The sequence below is a fragment of the Callorhinus ursinus genome, unplaced genomic scaffold (genome assembly GCF_003265705.2).
Source record: "Callorhinus ursinus isolate GAN/ISIS: 27379988/994484 unplaced genomic scaffold, GSC_fseal_2.0 scaffold17, whole genome shotgun sequence".
In the NCBI taxonomy this organism is placed as follows: domain Eukaryota; kingdom Metazoa; phylum Chordata; class Mammalia; order Carnivora; family Otariidae; genus Callorhinus; species Callorhinus ursinus.
In genome coordinates, this window is record NW_027397079.1 from 30,907,207 (window position 1) to 30,933,071 (window position 25,865).

At 48.0% G+C, this 25,865-nt stretch overlaps 1 protein-coding gene across 3 annotated transcripts; it reads right to left on the minus strand.

The window, feature by feature from the left end:
• Positions 1–4,111: 4,111 nt before the first annotated feature.
• On the minus strand, positions 4,112–19,898 carry RNF122 (ring finger protein 122). Of its 3 annotated transcripts, none has more exons than XM_025886166.2 (6): positions 19,463–19,898; positions 14,341–14,497; positions 8,643–8,688; positions 8,292–8,333; positions 6,741–6,820; positions 4,112–6,501 (listed from the first exon to the last, which is right to left on the minus strand). In XM_025886166.2, exons 1-6 carry the CDS (start codon positions 19,485–19,487, stop codon positions 6,387–6,389), a joined length of 465 nt encoding a protein of 154 aa, XP_025741951.1. In that variant the 5' UTR covers positions 19,488–19,898; the 3' UTR covers positions 4,112–6,386. The 3 variants fall into 3 exon arrangements, with proteins under 3 accessions (XP_025741951.1, XP_025741950.1, XP_073758552.1); XM_025886165.2 differs by having other exon boundaries at positions 6,741–6,823; XM_073902451.1 differs by lacking the exon at positions 8,292–8,333 and having other exon boundaries at positions 6,741–6,823.
• Between the last annotated feature and the right edge of the window lie 5,967 nt (positions 19,899–25,865).

Here is a 25,865-nt window from a genome sequence, read left to right on the forward strand (position 1 = left end):
CTAGCTTGCTAAATTTAGGGTGTGGAAAAAGTCCAAAATGAGAATATTCCATGGGTAATTGTGCAAGAAATGTTAATATGTGCAGTAAGAGAAGGATGTCCTATACTCCCAATGCATTTCTCCCCTCCCGCGTCCCTTCTTTTTTCCTTGATGCCAGCATAAAATTTAGCCAAGTTAAAAGTTACCAGAGGCAGTGAAAAACGCTTTACTCACCTCATTTTAAATATAAAATGATTTTATATCTGAGTAATTTCTAAAACCACCCTGACGTCAGAACTTCCCTTCAGTATTTATCAGCAAGTTATCAGAAAGTGCGTATCTTCATATTCAAGGCAGATTTCTGGTCATTCTCAGTTCACTTGCAAACAGAGAAGCTGACTGTAAAATTTAAGAAGTGTCCCGGTCTATGAAATTTACTTTAAAATGCTTTGAAAAATACATTGATTATACATAAATATGGGATAAAACAAATACAACAATATGTTCATTATGGAATGTAGGTGGTTCACTCTATTCTTCAACCTGAAAAGGAAAATGGTGTTGGGTCCCAAGGTGAATAGGGACGGTCACCTTAGCTCCCAGGTGGCAGCCCAAGAGGGTGTCAGTGGAGGAAGCTGTGCGGGTTCTTGGTTGAGCTGGACCCTCAACACCTCAGCAAGCTTCCCATACTGCAGACCGGGCACCAGGGATGATAGATGTGGGGTCTCTGGGACTCAGAGAACAGACAGATCAGTTGTTTCCTAGTGTGTATAGAGGATGGGGGGAGAGGAGTGATCTGCTTAAGACTCTAAGGCTCCTGAATAATTTAGGGAGGAAGGCAAACATAGTTATGTACACAAAGATGAGGAGACAGTTGGTGGCTCAGGGTCAAAGGCAACTGGAAGGCAAGAAAACAATCTATTTCTGGAGTGACTTATAGCTTCTGTTTTTCTGCAGACATAAAAATCTGAGTAAAATTATTTAACGGAGATTTGGTTACTACTGAAGAATACTGAAGAGGGCAGAAAGGATGACCCCCTGGCTGGGTACAATCGCGCTATTGCATTTTGGATTTGTTTGGATTTTTCTTGACTTATGCCCAACTTGACACCCTCTGTGCTTCCAAATCAGCTTCTCTCCACTGAAGCAAACCTGGGTTTTCCTTCTGTTGGGCTTGGATTTGTCGGCCCCTCTCGTATTGCATTGTGCCTTTAAAGTCATCATGGATTCTCTTCCTGTCTTGGAGGATATCAACCACCTTCTTGAGACTTCGTGAGCATATATAAATATTAAGCACTTAGAAACCCAGAGCTGGCCCCCAGAGGAACTCACACCATCATCTGGGTAAAAACCTTTGGGAACTGGTGTATCTTTTGAACCACTCATGACAATCATGGCCCATCAGGAGGGTTCTGAGGTGGCTTTGGGGCTCTCAGTAATGTCACGAATAAGCTGTGATGAAGAAAAAAGGAAGAGGGAGAAAAAAGCAATAAGAAAGGAGAGAAAGTGAATAAGAAAAAATGTGCTGAGGTATAGCAGTGGTGGAGAGCAACAAGACTGTGAAGATCACTGGGAGCCACCAACTGGACATTTCCCCTTCTACAGAGCACATGACCTGGTTTGTTGTTGAGACTGTCATATAGGGACAGAAGCAGAAGCCACTTCAAAGCACAAAGGTGGCATTGGTCATATCCCCCGTCTACATAGTATGTCAGTTTATTTTTTCTTTTTTAAGATTTTATTTATTTGACAGCACGAGAGAGCACAAGCAGGGGGAGCAGCAGAGGGAGAGGGAGAAGCAGGCTCTCTGCTGAGCTGGGAGCCCAATGCGGGGCTCCACCCCAGGATCCCAGGATCATCACCCGAGCCAAAGGCAGACACTTAATCATCTGCACCACCCAGGCACCCCAGTATGTCAGTTTACTAAAGGAAGAATTAAATGGGCATGATTTCTTAAAATGTAGGACCAGTAGGAATTCAGGGTTGTTGATGGTCTGGGGTCGGAGGCAGGGTAAACAGCTTGCTTTTCTCCCCATGAATGGCATTGATTATATACCACCCCACATGACTGATCATCATTTGACCTTCTCGTCTCCAATTGGATCCCATCTGTTGCTCTGAATCTGTGCATGTGACTTTGACAGATTCACCTGTAGTGAGTGAGTGATATGGTCAAGGGCATCCATGTTAGGCTGACAGAAGAGGGTGCTAGAGACAAAAGAGGGTGGTAGAATGGAAGATACAGTCTGTCCGGGGTGGGTGGGCATGGCAAAGTTGGGGAGGCAGGAAAGGCTCTAGTGAGAATGGGAAAAGCCCCAGTGGGCAATGGATGACTTTGAGTTGGAATGGAAGACCCGTTGGGAGACAAGGGGAACAGGAAGGTGCCATTCTTCAGGGCACCCATTTTTCCAATCTATCCAAGTCCCTGGCTTTCAAATTCTGTTCTGAGTTTCTTATTCCCACTTCAGTTAACCATTTTGTAAATGGTGGATCCACAGAAGATTCTTTAAAAGAGGTAATCTGGGGTGCCTGGGTGGCTCAGTTGGTTAAGTGTCTGCCTTCAGCTCAGGTCATGATCCCAGGGTCCTGGGATCGAGTCCTGTGTTGGGCTCCCTGCTCAGCAGGGGAGTCTGCTTCTCCTCTGCCTCTCTCCCAGCTTGTGCTCTCTCTTAAATAAAATCTTTAAAAATAAAAGAAGTCATCTATTGTGGAGTTAAAAAAAAAAATCCATGGTCCTAGGTAATGGTAAGCACACAAATCACTTGACAGTACTCTGGGGTTGTCTTCCATGATGGCATCAGCCCAGGAGCTAATAGCACTTCCTGCTTTGAGTATCTTCATGGAGGTCAGTCTGCCTCCAAAGCTATTGTTGGTCAACAAAGCCAACATTGAACTTAGATCTGCACATCTATGTAATTATGAGTAAGCCATTTATTTGCTTTTCTCAACACTCTTTTCCTAATCCCAAACTCAGAGGGGCATATACAGAAAGGAAAGCAAAATGTATTTTGTGAAAGAATTTGGTGGCTAAGTGGTCATTATCTTCTGATTGAATGGTGCTTGCTTACCACCGATCATTGGAGTTCAGATCCTGGTATATATGATTATCACTCAGCTTCCTTCAGTTTTTTACTTTGGTTTTTGTTGTTTTTTTTTTTAAGATTTATTTGAGAGACAGAAATAGAGCACAGGCAGGGAGGAGTGGGAGAAGCAGGCTCCCCACTAAGCAGGGAACCTGATGCAGGGCTTGATTCCAGGACCGCAGGATCATGACCTGAGCCGAAGGCAGACACTTAACCGACCAAGCCACCAGGCACCTGATTTTTTTTTCTAATTATTTATGCCCATAGTGGGACTCGAACTCACAACCCCGAAATCAAGTGCCGCATGTTCTACTGACTGGTGCCTTTTTTTTTTTTTTTTAACTCCTTGAAACACCGTGATCAGGATGCAAATTCTTCTTCAGTAATAGAAGTAGTGTTACACACACTGTAGCTGCCTCTGAATATTTTGTGCAGAGAGAAGAAAAGCATTGTCTTAGCTTCCAAATGGTGCTCGGATCCTTTAAAAGCCTCATCTAAAGGAACTTGGGGATTCTCACTCTAACCTAAAGTTCCAGGCTCCAGGCCCACACGGGACTGTCTCACCCCCAGCCTTTCCCCACCCGAGCTTCATCTGACTTGTGTGCACTCTGACACCCACCAGGCTGGTTAACGCTTGGAGTGCTTTCATCCAGGTCACTCCCTCAGGACGCAGCTCCAGTATCACCTCCCCACAGGACTCCTGCTGTCACTTCCATACCAGTTGAGCTCAGAGTTTCTGGCCCATGAGCTTGCTCACTCCAAATACACCGTGCTTACACCCTTTCCAAAGGCAAGGGCTGTCCTGTCTTCCAGCACCTGGCAGCTTGGCAGGTGCCCTAGAAACACCACACTAATGACAGTGTATTTGGGACCAGTGACTATTTACCTTGTGACTGGTTACTGTCATTCCTCTCTGATTCACAAAAACAGTTTTCACCTCTGTGCACTGTTCTACCGAGCTGGATTGAAGCACTGCAAGTAATACAAGGCATTTTTACCCTGTCATTTCGACTTCAGGACAATGCTATCCAAGTCTGCAGACAAGACACTTTAGTGCCAACATTTTAATCGGAATATGCCAACGCTGATGAGGAAGGGAGATGGTGAAGGAGGAGCATGTAAATATTGAAGCCAACCTGTAGACCACCTGCTTTCCCCCTCATCCCAGAAATGCATCCACCATGAGGCTGCAGCAGGAGCTAGAGGGAGGGCGGTTTTGCTTAGGAAAAGCATTTTATTCCCTGCACTGAAGCTGGCCAGACTAGAGGAAGAAGCGGGACCCCTGATGAAGAAAAGACCAGACTCTATAGGGTTGGTAACAGCAAGGAGAGGGCAGAGGCTTTAAGGAGCGGGAGTTATTCCTCAGAGTGTGGAGGAGGTACTCGGGCAAAGGACCCCACCAAGACAGGTGCTGGTAACTTCCCTAGGATGGGCAGATGCCCCAGCTACACCTCAGGTCTGTCAAGCATGAGCACCAGCTGTGCCAATAGCCTCCATGACACCACTGCAGGGGTGAGAGGGTATCACACCCACCCTTTAGGCCTGGCTCCTTTGGGTCCATGGGCAGCTCTCGCACATGTGACCCACCACTATACCCTACTTTGCTCAATATTCCTAGTGTGCACGGTACCCAGGGCTTGCTTCCTGGGATGACCATTGGCCACCCTGAGGAACCACAGCCCACCTGCTCCATGCTCATGATGGCCAAGAAAATTGTTCTCAGCCCTCCCAGTCCATTTTGCATATCCATTAGTGATTCCACACTCCCTTGAGACACTGAGAGCAAAGATGGAGGGCATGGGTAAAAGATCTGAGCGCACACGGGGGCATAAATTTGTTGATGCAACACTTCAGAGATGTTGGTATAGGAGGGTAGCATGTTTCCATGATTGTCAGCAAGGAGGTGAGAAAAAAGTTTAATAAGGGAAAGAGATCGAGCCTCTGTGGTAGCAACCTGGACCTTGAGTGGTAGTAAGAGCACAATTACTTGAATGTCGTGTAGGATTTTATTAATTTCAAGTCTTACTAAGCTTGGCATTCTATCACACACCATGGTGGCATACATCACCTTTCTTGAAGCCAGGCTCATTCAGCTCATTTCTAGAATATTTTAATCAGGCCTTAAAGTACCTGGATGTTAGTCCTATGGCATTCAGGTAATAACCTGACATCAATTTTTCTTTTTAAGATTTGGGAACCTTTAGGCATGTGTTTTGAGTATGGAGAAGTGAGAAGCAGCAGTAAGAAGAACTTTTTTCCTTTGCTGGCAGAAAAGGGCCAAGAGACACAGGCCATAACCACAGGCAAAAGTTAAGAGAAATTTGTTATTAAATTTAATTTTCTTTAAATACATACCTTTGTCCCACCCCTCACCTACTCCAGGTGGGGGAGAGAAAACCCCACCCCATCCATTCAGGGGTTCCATGTATAAAGCCTGAGATGGTGAGGATGAAGTATAAAAATACTATTTACAAAGGGGAAGAGGTATCTGTTGCTACCTTAATTAACCTTCAGACAGACACCCCCATCCCCAGGCCCCTTTTGCTCCTTTAGAAAAAGCCCCTGGGAATTCATTTGAGTGTAGAACAAGCCCTTCCTCTCGAGGGGCACTCAAACCCCAACACGGCATAGGAAGCTCTGAGATTAACCGAGGAAGAGAGTGAACAGATAGCACCACAGATCCTAGCAGGGGGAAGGCCTTTGCCCTCCATTACCCTGTAGTCAGCAGGCCTGCCCACCAGCCTTTATTTCCACAGGCCCCATGTAAACATTGACTTTCCTTTTTTCTGTGTCCCCTGCTCTTCCTGACTTTCTACAGAGCCTCTCTCACTTCCAACAGAGGCACTTGGTTCCTTGATGGTTCCTTGATCATTCCTTCCACCCCTTCTCACCTTCCTCAGCAAGGAGTGAAGAGGGGAGGGAGGTGACAAGTGGGGCAGGGCCCATCTTAACCCTTCTTTGAGGTCAGGGCAGCCTGTCCTCCTAAGGGGAACCCTCAGGGGGTGAATTCCAAGCGCTCAGCCAGATAAGGGTGGATGGCTTTCCCCAGCAGGGACAGGCAGGCAGACAATCCAGTACCAGGATACAGTGTTCTTTATGGGTGACGCCATTAGTTCTGAGTAGCAGGGAAGGCGGCTTCAGGGGGCAAAAAGGTGGGGCAGCACTGGTCTCACCCTGATGCTGGGAGACTAGCCCTGCATCCCTGCCCCTTCAGGTAAGCATGTCAATCACCACCCAACAGTCCTTGTTCACTGTAGCTGTGCAGAGGGATCAGGCACCCATGAGGCAAGAGGTCTTTTCCAGGTCTTGGCATAGAAGCAGCACTCACACCAGCTCGTCCAATAGGATCCCGATGCTCTGAGTGGCCTCCGAGGGCCCAGCAATGGGCTTGTTACACATAGGGCAGACACAGCGTACTTCTAGCCACTTCACCAGACACCTGTGGGCAGAAGAAGCCTGTTCCGTCTGTCTCCTGGAGCCCAGCGGCTTCTCAGGACATCTCTGTCCTTGCCCCAGTCCAACCCCTCCAGCTTGTCTGATGTCCAGACAGGATGTAGGGCCTCACTGGCAAGGGGTAGAAGGGAGGGGGTAGGGATTACAGGTTCTACAAGATGCTCCCTGCTTCTTTTCTTTCAAAAGGCATCCCTGGGTAGCACATTCCCCACAGTGGACACTTACTTCCGGTGAAAGGCATGTTGGCATGGGAGCACACCCAGCTCGTCCTTCCCCTTGAAGTCTTCCAGACAGACTGCGCAGGTCTGCTGTGGGAAGAAGGGGTAGTGTGAAAGGAGGCTGGGCAAGAACCACATGCACCCATCAGTTCATCCCCACCCAAGTAAACTAAGCTATGGCCCCGTTTCCTCATCAGCCACCGACACTTGAGTCAGAGGGTAGCCATTAACCACACGTGATGTTTCCATTGACCAAAAGAAGGTGAAATTAAAAGTTTAGTTCCTCAATTGCACCAGCTACATTTCAAGGGCTTCCCATACTGGGCTGTGCAGACATCAGACGTTTCCATCTTCACAGAAAGCTTCATTGACCAGTACTGTTCTAGAAGAGTATTTTTTAATCCTTTCTCGCCTGGTATATTTGGCAAGGGGGCATGTATCAATAACTAGAGGTTAAGGATGGGGATATGGTGTTCAGTTTTAATATTCTTTAAATCCAGCTTTTTGTCTTTATATATTAACCCCTGAGAGCTGAACTCTTCCTCTCAAGGAGGGCTTAGGGAACACCTGGGAATTTGCTGAAATGCAATAGCAGGCATCAGAAAGAGGGATGAGGGGCGCCTGGGTGGCTCAGTCAGTGAAGTGTCTGCCTTTGACTCAGGTCATGATCTCAGGGTCCTGGGATGGAGCCCCGTGTTGGGCTTCCTGCTCAGCCGGGAGTCTGCTTGTCCCCCTGCCCCTTCCCCTCCACTCGTGCTCTCTCTCGAATGGATAAAATCTAAAAAGGAGAGAGACGAAATGAGGCATTCCTAGGCTGTCTCGTGTCTAGCAATACCTGTGGATCCTCCCGGCTCCCAGACAACCACAAACCCCCTGTGCACAAGCGTCTGGGGTTATGGATGGACACCTCGAGGTTAGATGATCTCATAAGCGCAAGTAGAACAGGAAGAGGAAAATGGCCTCCTGAAAAGTCCATGTGAGGAGACCCAAGGACTTGCTATACTGGTTGGGGGAAACAGGGAAGCACTGCTTGGATGGCTACACGGGTCAGATCCGCAGGTGGCTAGGACAGAGTGCATGTGTGGCGGTAAAAGCAAAGGCGGCTGGACTCTGGCACGGAGTGGTGTGTTCACCCTCCCCTTCAACATTATGCAGAGCAGCCTTCCTGGGGCCACATGTCCCCGCTTATTCAAACCCTTCTGTAATCGCTTTAGGTTCTCTGCCTACGCCGACATCATGAATCCCATATATGGATTACCTGCTGGGATGAGTCCCATTTATTTGGCCCAAGGAGATGAAGACAGGGTCTAAAGTTCCTGAAAGGGCAACCCCTTCGGGTCCCCTCCCTCCTTGGGAGCTTTGTATTATCACTCTGCTATCACTCAAGAAACCTTGGCTTTGCTGCCCACCAAAAAAAAAAAAAAACGAAACAAAACAAGAAGAAGAAGAAGAAAGAAGAAAGAAGAAGTTCTTGAAAGGTCCAGACAGAGCTGGATGGAGAAGGTGCCATTTGCCTTGCCGGCTGCGGCCCTTCCTACATGCTTCCCAGTGCGCTTACCCCATATAATTGCAACTTCTTGGCATCTCCTTTAAGTACCACCTGGGAAGACAGAGAGGAGGCATGGTGTCAGAAGCAGCCCACCACAGGGCCAGGTGCTCTCAACAAAGAAGGGAGTGGCCAGCCCTGCACAGGAGGGTCTTCTCCCTCTGGAGGGGGAGGGCTCTGGGCACTGCCTGGGACAAGCCAGACGTGAGGACCGTAACAAAGCGTCAGCTTCCAAGGGAGCCAGAAGAGAGGCCAAGGGGGTTCCAGGCCAGCACTGCACCAGCTTGCCTGCATCCTGCCTGCTCCCAAATCACAAGGCAAGGAACAGGACAGGAAGTCTCAGGGAAAGAGGCAGCACTTTACCTCCTTATAGCCATATCGTTCACTCTGTGCCTGGTTCCGGAGTTTGCTGGGGGAGAAAGAGATAGGGGAGAGAAGAGGTTAGTTATTACTATGCCTTGCTACAAACAGCCATTCAGAGTAAGAGAGGCAGGAGGGTTGCAGGGGGCCATTCTTCTGGGACCAGGGAGGCTGCTCACCCCAGGGCTGTCTCATCGCACAGATGCCACGGAGTGTGGTTTGGACCAATGCGGGTCACCCAGAGTGGATTAAAGACTCAGACTCTTTCCTGGGCCCAGCAGCCTCCAAACTTTCTGGCAGTTCCCACAGATGGGGGAATTCCGGCCGAGCACATTCTAGCAGAATGGTTCATTCCTACTGCCTGTGGTTTCCCAGTACCTCATTTTCTTCAGGCTCCCCAAGTCTATGGATCAATAAGCTGCTTACTGAGTCTACAGAAGGAGTTAGATAGTCTTAAAAGGGATATTGCCATTAAGCCAGAACGGCAGGATAAATAAGTCTCTGTTTACCCTGGGGAATTTTCCTCCTGGAGAACTCAAGTATTCTGGAACCAAAGCATACTCTCCCCTTCACAGCACCAAGCAAACACAGATGATCCCTCCTTTGCCCTTTTCCCCCTCCAGTTTCGAGCTGGTGGCCTACATACAACCTAACTCTCAATAGCCAAAACACAGCACACGTTGTTATTAATGGCAAGAACACTGTAGTTATGGAGGGCTTACTGTGCGTCCAACCCTGTGTTAACATACGCATGTACTTTGAGAGCTTTCCTTTTTACAGAGGAAAACTGAAGTCCAGAGAAGTTAAATAACTTGCCCAAACCTCACAGCTAGTTGGCAGCATAGGCGAGTTTGAATCAAAGTCTACCAGACTATAGAGCCTGAGCTCTTTAACACATACTGTGTCCTGCTTCCCATTAGGTGGAACACATCATTGTCCTGAGAACGATATCAGACCACTTGGGAAACATCTGTTCATTAGCAGGGCTACAACTAATGGCTGGGACCATGATTATGCATTATTATTATTGCTGTTTTATTTGCAATGAAAGAAACCTTCCAAATTAAGCAGGTAGCTCTATGTCCTTCTGTACTTGGGAGCCAGATGGGGCTTCCTCTGAACTGATCACTCCTACCCCAGATTTGGGTTATTGGAAGGAAACATCAAGTTATAATCGGTGTGGCAGATTATGGCCTAAGGGCCAAAGCCAGCTGAGCACTTGTTTTATAGGGCCTGGGAGCTAAGACTGATTTTTATTCTTAAGTGGTGGAAAGTAGAAATCAAAAGAATATCTTTTTTTTACAATTTTATTTATTTATTTGACAGAGAGACACAGCGAGAGAGGGAACACAAGCAGGGGGAGTGGGAGATGGAGAAGCAGGCTTCCCGCAGAGCAGGGAGCCCGATGTGGGGCCTGATCCCAGGACCCTGGGATCATGACCTGAGCTGAAGGCAGACGCCTAAGGACTGAGCCACCCAGGGGCCCCAGAATATTTTATGTCTTGCGAAACCTATATGAAGCTTAAATTTCAGCGTCCACAGATTTTTATCTCCCTATTGTCCACGGCTGCTTCTGCCCAGTACAGTGGGGTCATTAAGAGACTGGAAGACTTCCAAAGCCCCTATATTTGCCCTTTTGCAAAATAAGAGTGCTGATCTGAGTTAGAGTAAGAGATCTCAAATCACAAGCCTCAACCAAAAGGAGTGAGAGAAGACGCTCGCTCCACGGACACTGTGGAGAAGGTGAACTGCAGCCCGAGCCGGGGAAGGTGCAGCACATGGAGCAGAGCAGAGCCGTGCCCAAATCCCAGTCAGGGAGCAGATCCAGATCGGGCTGCCACCTACCTCCACTGTTACTAACAGAAGTCAGGGGCCCCAGCGAGCCTGTGTACCTGGAACCTCTTAAGATCTCCAGTCCGGGCGCCTGGGTGGCTCAGTTGGTTAAGCGACTGCCTTTGGCTCAGGTCATGATCCTGGAGTCCCAGGATCGAGTCCCGCGTCAGGCTCCCTGCTCAGCGGGGAGTCTGCTTCTCCCTCTGACCCTCTTCCCTCTCGTGCTCTCTATCTCTCATTCCCTCTCTCTCAAATAAATAAATAAAATCTTTAAAAAAAAAAGAAAAAAAAAAAAGATCTCCAGTCCAGGGGGGCCTGGGTGGCTCAGTCAGTTGAGCACCCGACTCGTGGTTTTAGCTCAGGTCATGATCTCAGGGTGGTGAGACTGAACCGCATGTCAGGCTCCCTGCTCAGCATGAAGTCGGCTTGGGATTCTTTCGCCCTTCCTCCCTCCCCCTGCACTCTCCTCTCTCTCAAAATAAATCTTAAAAAAAAAAAAAAAAAGAACTCCTGTCCAAGGATGCCCAGTTAGTGGAAAATGTGACTTTTGATCTCAGAGTTGTGAGTTTGAACCCCAAGTTGGGTATAGAGGTTACTTAAAAATAAAATCTTAAAAAAACAAACAAAAAAACAAAGGAACTCTAGTCCAGGTGGAGTCCTGCACCATGGAGCAAGGCCCAGGGCAACACATCCACTGGAGAGTTTCTGGTCATTAGAGGGATGGACCAAAGGCTTAACCAGGACTCCCACTGTCCCAACCTTAACTTTGCAGGGAACTCAGTCCAGAAAAGCCTTTCACAGGCAGGCCTCTCCATCCCCACCTCTAAACAAGAGGGGCAGACATGGATGCATCCAAAGCCTAAAGGAGCAATGGTTACCTGGCTGACACCGAATGAAGCTGGGGAAGGAAGAAAGTGTTCTCATGATCAAAGTGCTCACAGCTGCCTTCTGAGGGAGGCTGTCACCCGCTACGTAGGAGACCAAATAAGGAAGTGGTGAAGAGCCTGCTTCTTAACTCCAAGAACGAGGGGACGGCTCACATCTTTGGTGTCTCCACTGCCTCCCCTCCCACATGGCTCTGAGCACATTGTGTTGTGCCTCTCTGCTTGTTTCATGGGATGTGCGGGGTACCCCCCCCCCAGCCCTTCTGTCTGCCTGGCTCCACTTAAGGGTCACAGTCAACGACCCTCCAGTAGCTGGGGGCCCCTGAGCCCAGTACCACCAGAACACTGAGAGCCTTCACCCTGCATGTAGGTTTCTGGAACAGGAAGGTATACATTGTGAGGAGAGGGGGCTGAGAAAGGCTACAAGAGAAAGCAAGCAAAGGGCAAACCCCCTGGGCCATCCAGTGGAGGCCGTGGTGCCAGCAACTGTGGACAGGTGGCCTTCTCAGCTGTTGGGTGACCAAAGCTACTAAAAATACTCGGATTTCAATGAGACCATTTCTCGCCACTGCCAGTGGGCTCTCCCTGGCTTCTTTTCCCTTTTGGAACAAACAATGCAGCCAGGTCCTGAAAAGAATTGTTCCTTTCCTGCCTATTTGTACTTCACTGGCCCCTCCATCCTGTGTAGTCCAGAGGTCAGCTCTTGGGGACCGAGGAAGGAGTGAGGGGGAGTTGGGAGAGTGGAGGCTGGTGTTGGCCAATGAGCTCTGCCAGGTGGAGAGCAGGGGTCATGGGCCTATTTTGGCAGGGGAGGAAACCGAGAAGCAGGGAGAGGAAGTGGCTTCTGTGCTTGTGTGTGTCTTTCTATATATAGACACCCCCAGGCTGCCACACAGCAGCGAGCCTCTGGAACCATGAAACTCCGGGGTCAGCTGGCTTTGGGCAGGCTGCAGAACAGAAGGTGGGGTGACAGAAGGGACAGTTGGCGCCAAGCGGCCCGCAGTCAGGAAAGCTTTTGGTTATTGCTCTGTTCTCTTACTCCAGCCAGCCAAAAATAAGTCAGCCAGGCCTAGCTCCCTAGCCTGTCCTCCTGAGGGACCCCGATCTCTAGCGGTAAGGGGGTGCTGAGGGACCTTCCACAGCTGCCCCTTCACTTCCCATTCAAAGAGTTAAGAATCAGAGAAGGCAAATGTAAGGAATCTGAAAGACTCTAGCTAATGACCACCAGGCTAGCCCACGTCTGGATTTTCCTCGACATAGGATCCTGAGCAAACCCGTACCTGCCTGAGCACAAATTTCCTCATTTACAAAGTGGGCTAATACATACGTTGGGGGGCGGGTGTGTGTGTGTCACAAAATGCCAACCATAATGTGGCACACAGAACGCACTTGGTAAACAGTAGCAAAAACCCAAGGTCACACCTATCCTATTAGTGGCAGAATTAGGAAATGAACCATGGTCACCCACTTCCTGGCCCAGGGCCATTTTCTAGATTTTTCTTCACTCGACCCCACCCCCTTTGCAGCGTGGGTGTGTACCAGAGTTGCTTCTGCAGACTCCTCCCCAGAATCATACATTGGTATTTGGTATGTCTCCATCTTCAGTCTCTGGGGAACTGCATGAACTGCTTGGTGTGGGGAGATGGGGGTGGCTGGTGGTCAGGAAGCCAGAAAGTTTGAGGAAGAAAATATAGGCTTGGGGAAAGAGAAATGGGGGACGGAGAGCTACTAGAAGAATTGCCCTCATTCCCACTTATGCAAATTTTAGACTCAATCATACAAGAGGGAAAGTGAACCACTATCTTCTCTGCATAAACATGTAAGTGGAAAACTCCAGTCCCAGGAACTTTAAGTTCTGAGAAAGAAGAGGCCTAAAGTAGCTGGCTGGGGGCACTCAGGGAACTTCCCCTTTTTTAGAGGAAGCTCTTCTAGCTTCAGGAATACAGACGGAAGGGAAGAGTGTCTGCCTTCCCCTAGCCTCCCTCCAGGTGAAGCACTCAGACCCACAAAGACCTCTCAGTAGGGAGCCAGAACTCCTTTCCTTCATCTTAATTTAAATGATTTGGCAAGACTCAAGCTGACAGCTACTCAGGCATTTGGTCAAGTGTGTGTGTGTGTTGGGGGGGGTAGGGAGTGGTTATTACAATGGCCTTAAGGACCACTAGGGTGCCCAGGGATGCTCCACACTCCTCAGTATGCAATGCAAGGTAGTCCCATACAATGAGGAACTGTTAATACCAAGAGCATGCCCTCATCAGAAACACTAATTTCCACTCTAAATACCAGTCATGCCCCAAATTTTTGGTAGGAAACCTGCCACCAGTTCCCATGTCTTTCAACAGGAGGTGAAGAAATCATTCCTGGAGCTTGGCTAGCCTCAGGAGCCCTACCATGCTCAAGTCCTTCCCTGGATCTCTATGTAATAAGAACAAGTGACGTTTTTATTTTTTGGGGGGGGGGGGTTATTGTGTTTCCTCCTGCCCCCACTATCAAAAAATAAAGAGCTTAAAAGGCAGAATAAACAACCAGCTCTCCAGACATCAGTTTGCTAATATTAGCATCTGGAGGGCTGACAACAGGATTTCCCAGGAGGGCAGAGGAACATGCTACTGGTATAACTGATGGCCACCTATCCCTGGCTACCCAGAGTTGTGAGCGGGGAGTGGAGACAAAGTGAAGGGATGGACTCACGATAGTGCTTGGTCAGACAATAATCCTAGGCCACCCTAGCGTAACAGGCCAAGAGATGCGATGCAGCCCAACCAATGGTGACCTTATATGCCCTGGACAACTTGATAGGCTGACGAAAATAGAAACAGCAGGCCTCACGGGCCCAGTCAAGGGCAGGCTAAGCCCTGCCCTCAAAGCAGGGGCCCCAGTGGGAAGCCAGGGACTCTGCTGAGGAAGTCTCACTTGGCTCACCTCACCCCCCTGGCCTCCTTCTCCCTGCCTGCCTGCCCCAGGTCACCCAGGGTGCCACCCACCTGATAAAATAGCAGCAGAAGATGAGGCTGAGCATGAAGACGAAGATGCCCGTGCCAAAGATGACCATGTAGATGTTGAGAGGAAGGTCCTGGAAACTGATGGGTGGCATGGAGCAGGACTTGTTGGTACTAACCAGTCCCAGGCCACAGAAACACCCTGCAAAGAAAGGCAGAGGAAAACTTATCGTTGATTGTTGGAAATGTACCACCGGGGCTGATGTTACTCAGGTCAGCCAGGATGGAGAGAGAAATGGCAGGCTCTGGGCTCCTAAACCTCTTTGATACAGAGGCTTAACTCTATATCCTAGCTCTAACACTGAGCAGCCATGTGATTTTGGGCAAATAAGCCATCCGTGAAATGGGATAGCACATCTAGCACTTAAAACTGCATCTCCACCTAGGGGATCGAGGATACGAGCCAATGGAAGACTTGATCCGATCAGCTAGAAGCTCACAGAGCTCAGCAGCAAAATGAAGAGCCCTGGGTTGCCAACATGGGTATCTGGGTTGCCAACACTGCCTTTCCCTAGAGATGTGACCTTTAAGAACTTAGACCTATCTAAACTTCCCTTTGTCATTTAAAAACAAACAAAAAACAGAGAGGACCGAAGTCTGTGCCTTAAGAACGAAGCTTTGTAAAATCGCAAGGTGCCCGCCCTTGCAAAGGTCAGTTGTCATTATGAAGTCACCTGCTCCAGGAGACAAGCTGCACCAGGGCCAGAACAGAAACTGTTCACCCCAAGGCTGGGCCAGTGTTCCAGAAAGTGTTGCAGGGCGCCACTTACTCTGGCCACTTTCCCCGTTTGTACTCAAAGCCTCAATGTGCAGTTGTATAGTGGCATTGGCATCCAACTCAAAATCTTGTAAGAAATGCAAAATCTCAGGCCCACCCTGAACAAAATGAACCTGAATCTACATTTTTTAAAAATTTTATTTATTTGACAGAAAGAGACACAGCAAGAGAGGGAACACAAGCAGGGGGAATGGGAGAGGGAGAAGCAGGCTTCACGCAGAACAGGGAGCCCAATACAGGGGTTTGATCCCAGGACCCTGGGACCATGACTTGAGCACACCCCCCCCATTTTTTTTTCTCCAGAATCTACATTTTGAACAAGGTCCTTGGCAGATTCCTACACATGCCTTGTGGGAAACACTGACCCGCCACTAGACGCTTCTCCTTCTCCCATCACTCGGGTAAATCCCGACTGGCCTACTAATCGTTGTAGTCACCTTCCCCTTGCCAGGGTTTGGTGTGGAGATAGGTATGTTGACAGGGTTCTGGCCAAAAACAGAGCGAAGTCCTGCTGGACAAGGAAAGAGTCACATCTTCCTGAGACAACTGAAATGCTGACAGCCAGGTCACAGCTGGACGAGAAAGCTGTTCAATATAAAGCCAAGGGTAGAAGGTGGCAGAAGGGGCAGGGAAAGCGGAGACAAGATTATGGCAGTTACTGCTGGATGAACCAATCCTGGAGCCGCTGTTTTGGGAGTACTCGTTTTGAGAAACAGTAAATTTCCTGTAATGTTTTAACAGTACGAAAAAATATATACAGGATATAAGCCGGATGGAATGTTCTGTCCTGCAACCAGGACAAAATACTACAGTGATCCAAAAGGCAAGCATAATACAATTCTTGCATTTCAGCAAGTGTGGAGACAAGGAAACTAGCATCTACCATAAACCTGCTACAACCCAAGCACATTCTCAGGCTACCAATTTAATCTTCGTAATGCCACTGTGAAACTTACTTTCCCCCTTCAACAGGAAAAAAAGAATCGTTAAATAAGCTGTCTAACGTCAAGCAGCTAAGAAGTCTTGTATCCAAAGACCTCTGCACTCAACTCTTCAACATGGGTTTTTAAGCACTGGCTTGACATCTTGGTTGGGAGCCGGAACCCATAAATATACTTCAGAATTCTAGATAATAATTTCCAGTGCTACCACAACTCAGAAGAAGACTGGTTTAAAGGACTGGAAGTCAATTTTGACATCCTACATCTCATGCCTTGTCATCCCCTAGATCAGTCTGGTGACCTATCATGAGCCTCCCTTCAAACCTCTTTTAGATGTTGGGCCCAATTCTATTCCAAGTCTCTGTCCCAGACACTTCACTGATGTCTGGTCCCTCCTCTAATTTAGCCCACCACTATTTCCCAAGCTTGTGATTGGCTTCCAGTCCTCCTACACACACACGCCCCGGGTCTCTTCAACCTCCCCCACTCACCGTCTTACGGAATCACCCACCAGGAACCTGTCTCACTGTATCTTGTCTAAACTGTCCTTAACCTGCTTCCAGACCTTTGTTCACGCCAACTTCTCCCTGCCCGAAACTCCCTCTGCCTTCTGCAAGTCCACCAAGCCTGCTCCTCATGATATCCCAGGGAGCCCTCTCTTCCTCTGAATTCTACAGGGCTCACAACCTGTACCACACATTCTGGTTCTTGCACACTCAGATGCTGTTCCAAGCATCAACTTAAGTGAACTCAAATATTGACTACAGGACAAATACCATGACAGACATTGAATATAAAAAAGCAAAGAATGACTGGATGATTTTACTGTGTAGGGACAAAGAAAACACAAAAGCTTTCACTGTACCAAGGGAGGCACGGCAATAGAGGTGGGACTAGAATCCTGAAACCAGAAAGGAAATAGTCCTAACCAGCTTGAATGTTCCTAAGTCTGAGTGAAGTCTGAGGACGGACAGCAGACTTGGACTTGTGTATATTCTCCAGTGCCTCGCCCAGCATTTGGCTTCTTTTCAATTAACTAGCTGACAGATAAATAACTCCTGATTTTCAAGACAACCTGGTACCCTTGGCAAAGGCTCCACTTCAAAGTAAGGAGAGTGATATTTGGGAAAATTGCCCAGAAACTGCCCTCAGCTAATGAATGACCGGTCAACCAACAAGTATTATTGAGAGCCTGATTTATGCACTGACCTAGACATTGTGGGAAAACAAAAAACAGAAGTAGTTCTTGTCCTGACTTTATTGAAAAGATTAAATAATTAGCTCCTAACCTTGCTATGTTCAACAGGAAGCCCTTGCTTCTAGGCTCCCTACCTCAGCAACATCTGATGCCATAAGAGGGTCTAACCCCAATCCCTCTTGGCTCTCCATGCACGTTTTATGAGCTGGATCCTGGTTATCTTTAGGGTCCCAAAGAACCTCATTGGTTTCCCGTCCTGGGAAACTGCTATTGTAAAGGATATGTATAGGCACTCTGCAGGGACTCTGGCCTCAGTTTACCTTGACCGTCTTAGCTCTTCTGACAGAGACTTCTCCTGGGTTCCAGGACTGAGTCAGTGGGCTTGGGACTTCATGTGATAAAAAGATACAGGTGAGAAGAGCTTCATAGCCAAGAGGAGATGGTACATTTACTTATAATTAAAAATAAATGGTGAAGATATATATTGGCCAAAAGGTGTAGGAGTCATTTTTTCCTCCAAAACTTGTAAGGGCAGAATACCAACCTGAGGAAAGAGACTCCAGATATTCCCCACCCCCAACAAAGGGATGGGGGAGGGGGAAGGGACTGCTTCCTCCTTGGAGTCAAAGAACAGGGTCTATCAGTCACTTTAAGTGACAAGAAAAAGCAGCAAGCCCTCTGCTGGTCTAAAAACCCCATATGAAATAGGAGTGCCAGAATCAAGTGCCAGCCACCTTGGTTCTTCTGAAGTCTCTGTTCCATTGTCTCAGCTGACCTAGCAAAGCCCTGACATCAGGAGTGTCTCATCTTGGTGGTGCGCAGGCTGGGGGCTGGAATGACGTCAAGAGAAGGGCTGGCCAAGAAAGACCAGTGGGTCTGGGAAATGCTTCCCCTGCCCAGCCAACGGGAAGCTTTCCCAGATGCTGGGATGCACCGTCCTCCCTCACCCCCATCCTCCGCCCCCTGTCCCCCAATGCCCGCCTATCACACACAGCTTGGTTCATTTTCAGGAAATTAGATCCTACCAGCAAGAGGAAGAGGGGGATGGGGGACGCTTATACACATGCTGTCCAAACCCTGCCTTAAAACAAAAGCCGCTTGGAAGAATTCATCCAAGATCTGGCAGGGGTCTGCTCTCAAGAAGGGTTTTTTTTTTTTTTTTTTTCTTTTCTTTCTTTTCTAACTAGCCAGCTTACCATACTGAGATAAGGCCAGCTGCCCTCCACCCCCACTTCTCCAGAAACTCCATGCCTTGGAACAACACGGTTAAAACACCAAAGCCACTGGAAGGTATTAGTATCCAAAAACCAATACCTTTTGACTGACCGGCTCAGAAAGGCCCTTCTTTAAGGTAGCTTGGGTGGAGTCAGCCCCAAACCCAACCGGTATCACCTGAAATGCCAAAAAGCCTCAGGTGAGATGGATTTAGCATCACTCCAGGCCCGGGAGGGTGGGTAGAGAGTGGGGTGGAGGAGTGATTAGGCAAGGAGGTGCGGCCACCACCCAGGCTCGGGTGCGGGTGCGGTTCTTTGGCCTTAGGGCCAGAGAGCACGGCTCCCGCCGGCCTGGCCCTGCACCCAAAGGTACCCGGGCGCCGAGACATCTGCAAGGCTTTATCAACCCAATAAAGACACGCTCTTTAATCTGGCGTCTTCCACAAACAAAAAAGCCCCCTAGCAGCGAGTGAGAAGCCAACAAAGACACAGAGGAAGCCGCCCCCGCGCCCGGTCCCGCACGCTGCATTGTATACATATTTAAAATAGCCTGCAAAGTTCCAGGCCGGGAACTTGAGCTCCCTCTAGGAGATCCCAACCCGAGCGCGGATTTTATTCTCCTCCGACAACCACAACAAAGACCAGAGTTTGAGCGCACAAAGGCAAGGGAAGGGGATAGAAGAGCGAAGCCGCGACACAAAGGCCGCGAACCCCTCGGCTCCCACGCCCCCCGCCCGCCGCAACGTTCAGAGACAGTCCCGGGCCTTGAGTTAAACCTGATTTTTTTTTTTTCCCCCAAATTCGGCGCTGTGCTGAGCGGAGTTGGGCGCCAGGACGCTTTCTCGCGCGTCGCATTTCATGAGAAACTTAGCTCAAGAGGAAGAGCGCGAGCCCTCTGTCTGATCTCAAAGGCTTGCGCCCCACCTCGTCTGCGGCCAGCCCAGTGTCCGCTCGCCCTCCCGGCCTGGGGACTCACCGTTACACCACTGGAATGGGTGCATCAATGAACTCTAGGCTGGCTTCCTCCGGCGAACGAAGGCAGGCGGCGGGTAGGGCAGGCGGGGTGGGCGCACCGGTTTTCGGGTCCGCAGGAGGGGCCGGTGTAGCCCGCGGCAGCCGCCTTTCTGGAGAAATCGAACTCCCTCCGGAGCGGCGGGTTTGGGCTTAAATGGTTTTAGAGCAACAAAGAGGGAAAAGGAGAAAACAGAAAGTCCCCTGGATCAGTACACCACAGAGGAAATGCAGGAAGGGGCCCCAGGCTGGGGGAGATGCAGGGCGCTGCAGAATAGGGTTGGGGCGCCCAGTTCGCCCGCCGAGGAGGGAAAACGCTTCAGCGGGAAGCTGGGCTCAGGATCCCGGACGCAAAGGTGAACAGCCAGGACTCTGAAACTGACACGGGCTGCGCACACCCCCCTCCCTTTTACTCCCCCCGGGAAACTCCGCCCCGCGTCCGTCACCCGCCCTCCGGCCAATGAGAGCCTTCCTGCTGGCCCCGGGTATTCTTTGCAGGCCCGCCCCCCTCCGAGGGGAGAGCATCTTTGCACGGTGGGCGCCTCCCGCTTCGCCTTCCCCAGTCCTCGGGAAACTTTACTCTAAAGAGAAGCGAGCCGCGCGGTGCGATGCGCGGAGCGGGCGGGGGCCGGCCTCATCCGCCGAGGACCTGGAGGAAACGGAACAATTAAGTTCCACATTGTTTTCCGCCTCCAGAGCTGCCACTGTCATTTCCATTGCTCTCTGAGAAGCCAGTTCTAGGGAGGCGTTACATTTCTGCTCTGTGGGCAAGGACTTGGTCCTGGGTGGCGGCTACCACGTTCCTTTGCTCACTGGAAAAGGAGGAACTGGAGCAAGAGAGTGAAGCAGATGAATGACAAAAGTGAGATCTGGAAAGAGCTCGAGTTGCCTTCTCATTCTTGGTCAGCCCCTCGTTTCACAAACAAGGAGCTAAGGCCCGAAGGTTAAGTTTAAGGTAGACTTATCCGCTCCTGAGTAGCAGAATCAAACCAGAAATCGACATTGGCAATACCTTAGGGGCAGCATCTTCAGCATCTAGCACCACCTAGGTGTTGAAATAAATAGCAGTTGGAGGAAAGACTGAATCTCTTAACCCCACCCCCCCATGCTTTCTTTTTATCTGATGTTGCATCGCTTGTTTATTTCTATCTTGTCTGTCTTTCATTTATTCAGAATGTATTCACCGTGAACCTACTTTGTGTCAAGCACTGTGGCTCAGGGGACCCATCAAGGTCATCGGAGTCAGCGGGGTTCTACTCTCCTGCGATTTTCAGTGCCTGAGGAGACAGACGGTAAACAAGCAAGCAAACAAATAAGAATGACTCAATCTCATCTTTCAATTAAGCTTAATCTGTTAATTGAAGGTGATAAACACTTTCCCTAACTCTTGGGAATTTGTGACACTCAGACAAGATTATGCATATGAGTGCTTTGTCATTTAAAAGCATGGTGGTTAAGGTATTAAATAACTTGGCTAAAATCACAGAGCAGTATGGAACAAGTAGTTTAGCACTTAATTACGTAATTGTCTTAAAACAATTGTTTTTCCTTATGAGCCGGTCTTGAGGATTGGAATCACATACAGATCCAGCACATTTCATCTCTTAATTGGGCAATTGCAAAAGCTTCCTACCTGGTCTTTCTGACTCTAGTCTATGCCTCAGACTTTAGAGCCCCTGTGAATCACTTCTGTTTGGAGATGTTACATATGCAGACTCCCAGGCCTCGAACTCAGAGATTCTGATTCAGTAGTTAAAGGGTGGGCCCCAGAATGCCTTGTCTCCACCCTCCCCCACCCCTCCGCTGCCAAATTCTCTACCAATTATGCAAAGAAATAATGCTCTGATCTTACTCTCAAATCCAGCCTCTCTGCTGGGCCAGCCTTATCTTACTAAAACTTAAATCTGATCATTTACTTCTCTTGCTTGATAACCTTTATTGGTCCCTGTTATTTACTGGATAAAGCCAAATTGTAGTGTGTCCCATTCAAATGGTTTCAGTCTGGCCTTTGCCTGTGTTTCTAATGCCAAATACGCTCTTTTTCCTCACATGCTATTGGTCAGCCACAAAGCTTTTGTTGTTGTCCCTTGAACAGAGGATATTCTTTCTTGACTGTGATTTTGTACACGGTATCACTTATGTTTGAATGCCCTTTTTCTTTCTGTGCCTGACATTTTGCAAGATTCAGCTAAAAATACACCTCTTCTGTGGCTCACCATTGTCATCATCCCTGTCTCTGCATCTCTTTCAACACTTCATGTACGATGTAGTATGTTATATGGGATTATAAGGATAATTCGATGATTTCCTAAATTTGAAGGCTTCATGAGCCCTCCTTAATAAGAGATTTTTCAAGGACATGAACCACTTTTGTGGTTCCAAGTGTCTGGTCCAATAAGTATTTTTGGAATAGATGTGTGTATGTGCATGTATATAAATTACCATATGATTTAAGCCATGTTCTAGGAACAGTGTTGAGGATTTAAACATGTGTATAATTGTTATGCAATAATTCTTTCTATACACTGGCTCAAGAGAAAGGTGTTGATAGGTGAGCCTGATTGCATTAAGTTCCTGCTAGGTGCCTCTAGGGCATAAATTTTCCAACTTTGAAGGAAAACTTGACAAGAAGTGAGAAATACTTCTTCCCACCCTCCTTAGACTAAAGAGAGCCCCAAGGCAGAAAGATGCCTTGAAGGTAGGAACAGCAGGAGTTCTCATGGGGATAGAGCTGGTCATTCAGGACAGTGAACGTCTAGAGTCATACCTACAAGGACCATGAATTTGGTCATCAGACAGAATGTTCTATAACAATTTATGTTCTAAGCCTGATATTTTAAACATTCAGTAAGGTCTCCTGAGGCACTAAAGGACTCTAATTTGGCAAGCCCAATGCATCCCTTCCCAGTTCCTCACCCTCAACCCTCCTTGGCCATTGTGGCCACGAGGCTGTGCCTCAGATGATGGCATAGATTGGGGGAGATACAGGTTGAAGGGCTTTGGTCTTGCACACATCCTTGAAAAGATTGGTTCAGTCTCCCAGTATTTCCTAGACCAAAGGTCTTATCAAAGACAAGCTGATTTCCCACATTGTGTCAATACAATTTAGGTAACTTACCCCTGCTCCCCCATCCAGATGATGGTTCAGACCCCCAGCCCTTTGTGAGTCAGGAAGACACGTCTGGTTATTTCATTGAGGAAGACATTGAAACAGTGAAGAAGATGATGGATTATATAGTCGAAGTTACTTGAGGAATCTGAAGTAGAATGGTGTTTCTAAATCTTCCACAGAAAGAGGGAAATGTAAGTTTTCCTCCAGGAAAACCTCTAAGGAGTCAGGGGTTCTCTTTATCCCTACTGCCCTACCCTAACGTCTTCTTAGACACCCAGGAGCCCCCTCATTTTAAGGCCTTGCAAGCACTAGAGAACCACTTTGGGGAGAGACAGCTAATTCTGTGGAGGAGCACGGGGCCAGAAGACTTGATCATCCCATTTCACCTTCAGTAAGAGTCTCTCTTGTATGGTCCTCCAAAGCCAGCCATAAGATATGGAAGAGAATTGCTAACCATGGTGATAATTAAGTGATAATTAAGGGGTGCGTGGGTCCTGGCACCTGGGTCCTGGCCAAGTCAGGTCATGGGTTATGGGTGGTGAGATTGAGCCCCATGTTGGGCTCCAAACTCAGCTCGGAGTCTGCTTGGGATTCTCTGCCTCTCCCTCTGCCCACCCCTCATCTCTCTCAAGTAAGTAAGTAAGTAAGTAAGTAAGTAAGTAAATAAATAAATAAATAAATAAATAAATAATCTTAAAAGCTGATAATTAAATTCAACTGTTTTATTTCTTTTTTAAAAATGTTTTATTTATTTATTTGAGAGAGAGAGAGCACAAGAGCGGGGAGGGTCAGAGGGAGAAGCAGACTCCCTGCTGAGCAGGGAGACTGATGAGGGACTCGATCCCGGGACTCCAGGATCATGACCTGAGCCGAAGGCGGTAGCTTAACCAACTGAGCCACCCAGGCGCCCTGTTTTATTTCTTAAGAGAAGTTTGCATGAGAGGATCACATGATTCTCTGAAGGCGTTGAGAGTTGTTCATTGTATATTTGGGCAAATCAGATCCTTCACTCATTTTATTCTTGAAAGATCTGGACTTCCTCTGTCCAGATACCCTAGAGGTCTCAGTACCAAGATGCTTTTCAGGGATTGATACAACTCTTGATGAAATGTGTTCATAATTTCCTTCTTTCCCCAGGAAAGTGAAGCAGCAATTTCCCCCCCTTTTCCTCAGCTCCTGGCCCACATGGGAAATCCATGGAGGGGGCAGAAAGAAAGGGAGAGAATCTCAAGCAGCATCCACTGACACAGGGCTCAATCTCATGACCCTGAGGTTATAAGCTGAGCCGAAATCAAGAGTCAGACGCTTAACCAACTGAGCCATCTGGGTGCCCCTGTGATGCTCTTCATAAGTATCAAAGGAGGCTGGAAGGAAACAGAAGTTAAGGGGGTTTAGGGCCCTATTTTTCCTAGGAATTATACATAGTCCTGCTGTGTCTCTGGTTTTCTGGAATGAAGCTGATGTTTTAGGCCACAGCTGAACCATCTCATGTGTGCAAGTGGAGATAGGATAATAAAGTAGACAGGAAGAGAGTCACACCTCTGATTGACCACCCACCGCATGCCAAGCCCTGTGCCCAGCGCTTTGCCTATTTTCCTTTATTCCTCACCACAACCCTCCAGGTACTATTGTTTTCTCCTTGCCTATAGGAGAAAATGGAAAGCCCAAGAAGGTTAAATCTTAGCAAAAATCACAGAACTCTTAAGTGTTAGTGACAGATTTCCAACCAAACTCACGTCTCTCTCCACCAAACATGCCTTTTCCTCAACACTGGTATGGTGGTTATGAGTGAAGGCTCTGGAATATAGCCTGGTGTGAACTCTGATAAACCTCAGTTTCCTTACCTGGAAAATTAGGGCTAGTAGTAAAATCTACCATAGAGGATCACATGAGGAACAATGTGTGATAAATGCTTGGCATATGACAGGAACCAAAAAAAAAAAAAAAAAAAAGCCTCTAGTAAATGTTCGTTCTTATTATCATTAAACTATATCCTGAAGTCTCAGGGCTCAGAAGGGGCACTGGACCAAAGAGCCAGTACGTCTAGTGTATTAATTAGGATGCAGGCTGGGTCCCTGGGGTGGTTTTGAAAACATGTCCACTCTTTAATATTCTTTAATATTTTCTTTTTAATATTCCTCCCCTGAAGAGGTGGAGCCTAGTTCCCATCCCCTGGAGAGTGTGCTGGGCTTGTAGACCTTCTAACAAGTAGAATGAAGCAGAGGTGACAACTCCTGACTTTGGAGACTGGGTCATAAAAATGCACTGCAGTTTTCTTCAAAGACACTTACCTACAGAAAAGCCATGTGGTGGGGACAGTCTCTGTGAACAGGGAGGTCTCTGTTAACAGCCATGTGAATGAGCTTGGAAGGAGATACCTTTGCTTTGGTCAAACCTCTAATGACTTCGGGGCCCAGCCAACACCCTGGCTGCGACTGCAGGAGAGATCCCGAAACAAAAAACCACACAGTTCATTCACACTGAATTCCTGACCCACAGAAACTATGAGACAATAAATTTTTGTTGTTTTAAGCCACCGAGTTTTGGGGTAATGTGCTGTTTAGCAATGGATAAATAATACAGCTATTGTAGCAAAGAGACATAAAAATGCAGGGGCTCAAAAAAATCTAGTTTATTTCTGTCTTGTAAATATTCCAAGAAAAGGAGGGGCAAGGCAAGGAGGAAGCTCGGCTTCCCAAAGCCATCCAGAGACTCAGGTTCTTTTCTCTTGCCACTTGGCCTCATCCTGAGATGTGTCCCTTGTTCATCCATTAGAAGCTCGCTTGCCAGTTATGTATCTTATGTTTCAACCCCAAGGGAGGGTATGAAAGAGTGGGGGGGGGGGGCAGCGTCCTCTCTGTAAGAAATAGAGCATTACTCTTGTTCCCGTCCCATTGGTGAGAATTTAGTCACATGGTTCCACCTAGCTGCAAAGGAGGCTGGGAAATGGAGTCTCTAGGTGGACAGTCATGAGTCCTGCTGGAACTCAGGGTGGTTCTATTAATAACAGGAAGAAGTGGAGAATGGAATTGAATCTAGTGGACGATGAGCGGTCTCTTCCTACCCAGGTCCTGGCGTTGGTGCCTTCTCTGAGACTTTCAATTAGTTACCTCTCCAGGGCTGCTTTCTCATTTAGAAAGTGAAGAATCAGATGAGATTGGCAGATTCCACCCCCCCCCTTTTTTTGAGCAGAATCTTTTTATTAAATAATATTTTAAAACAGAAACTGCCTGCATAAAAGAAATAAAAACAGATC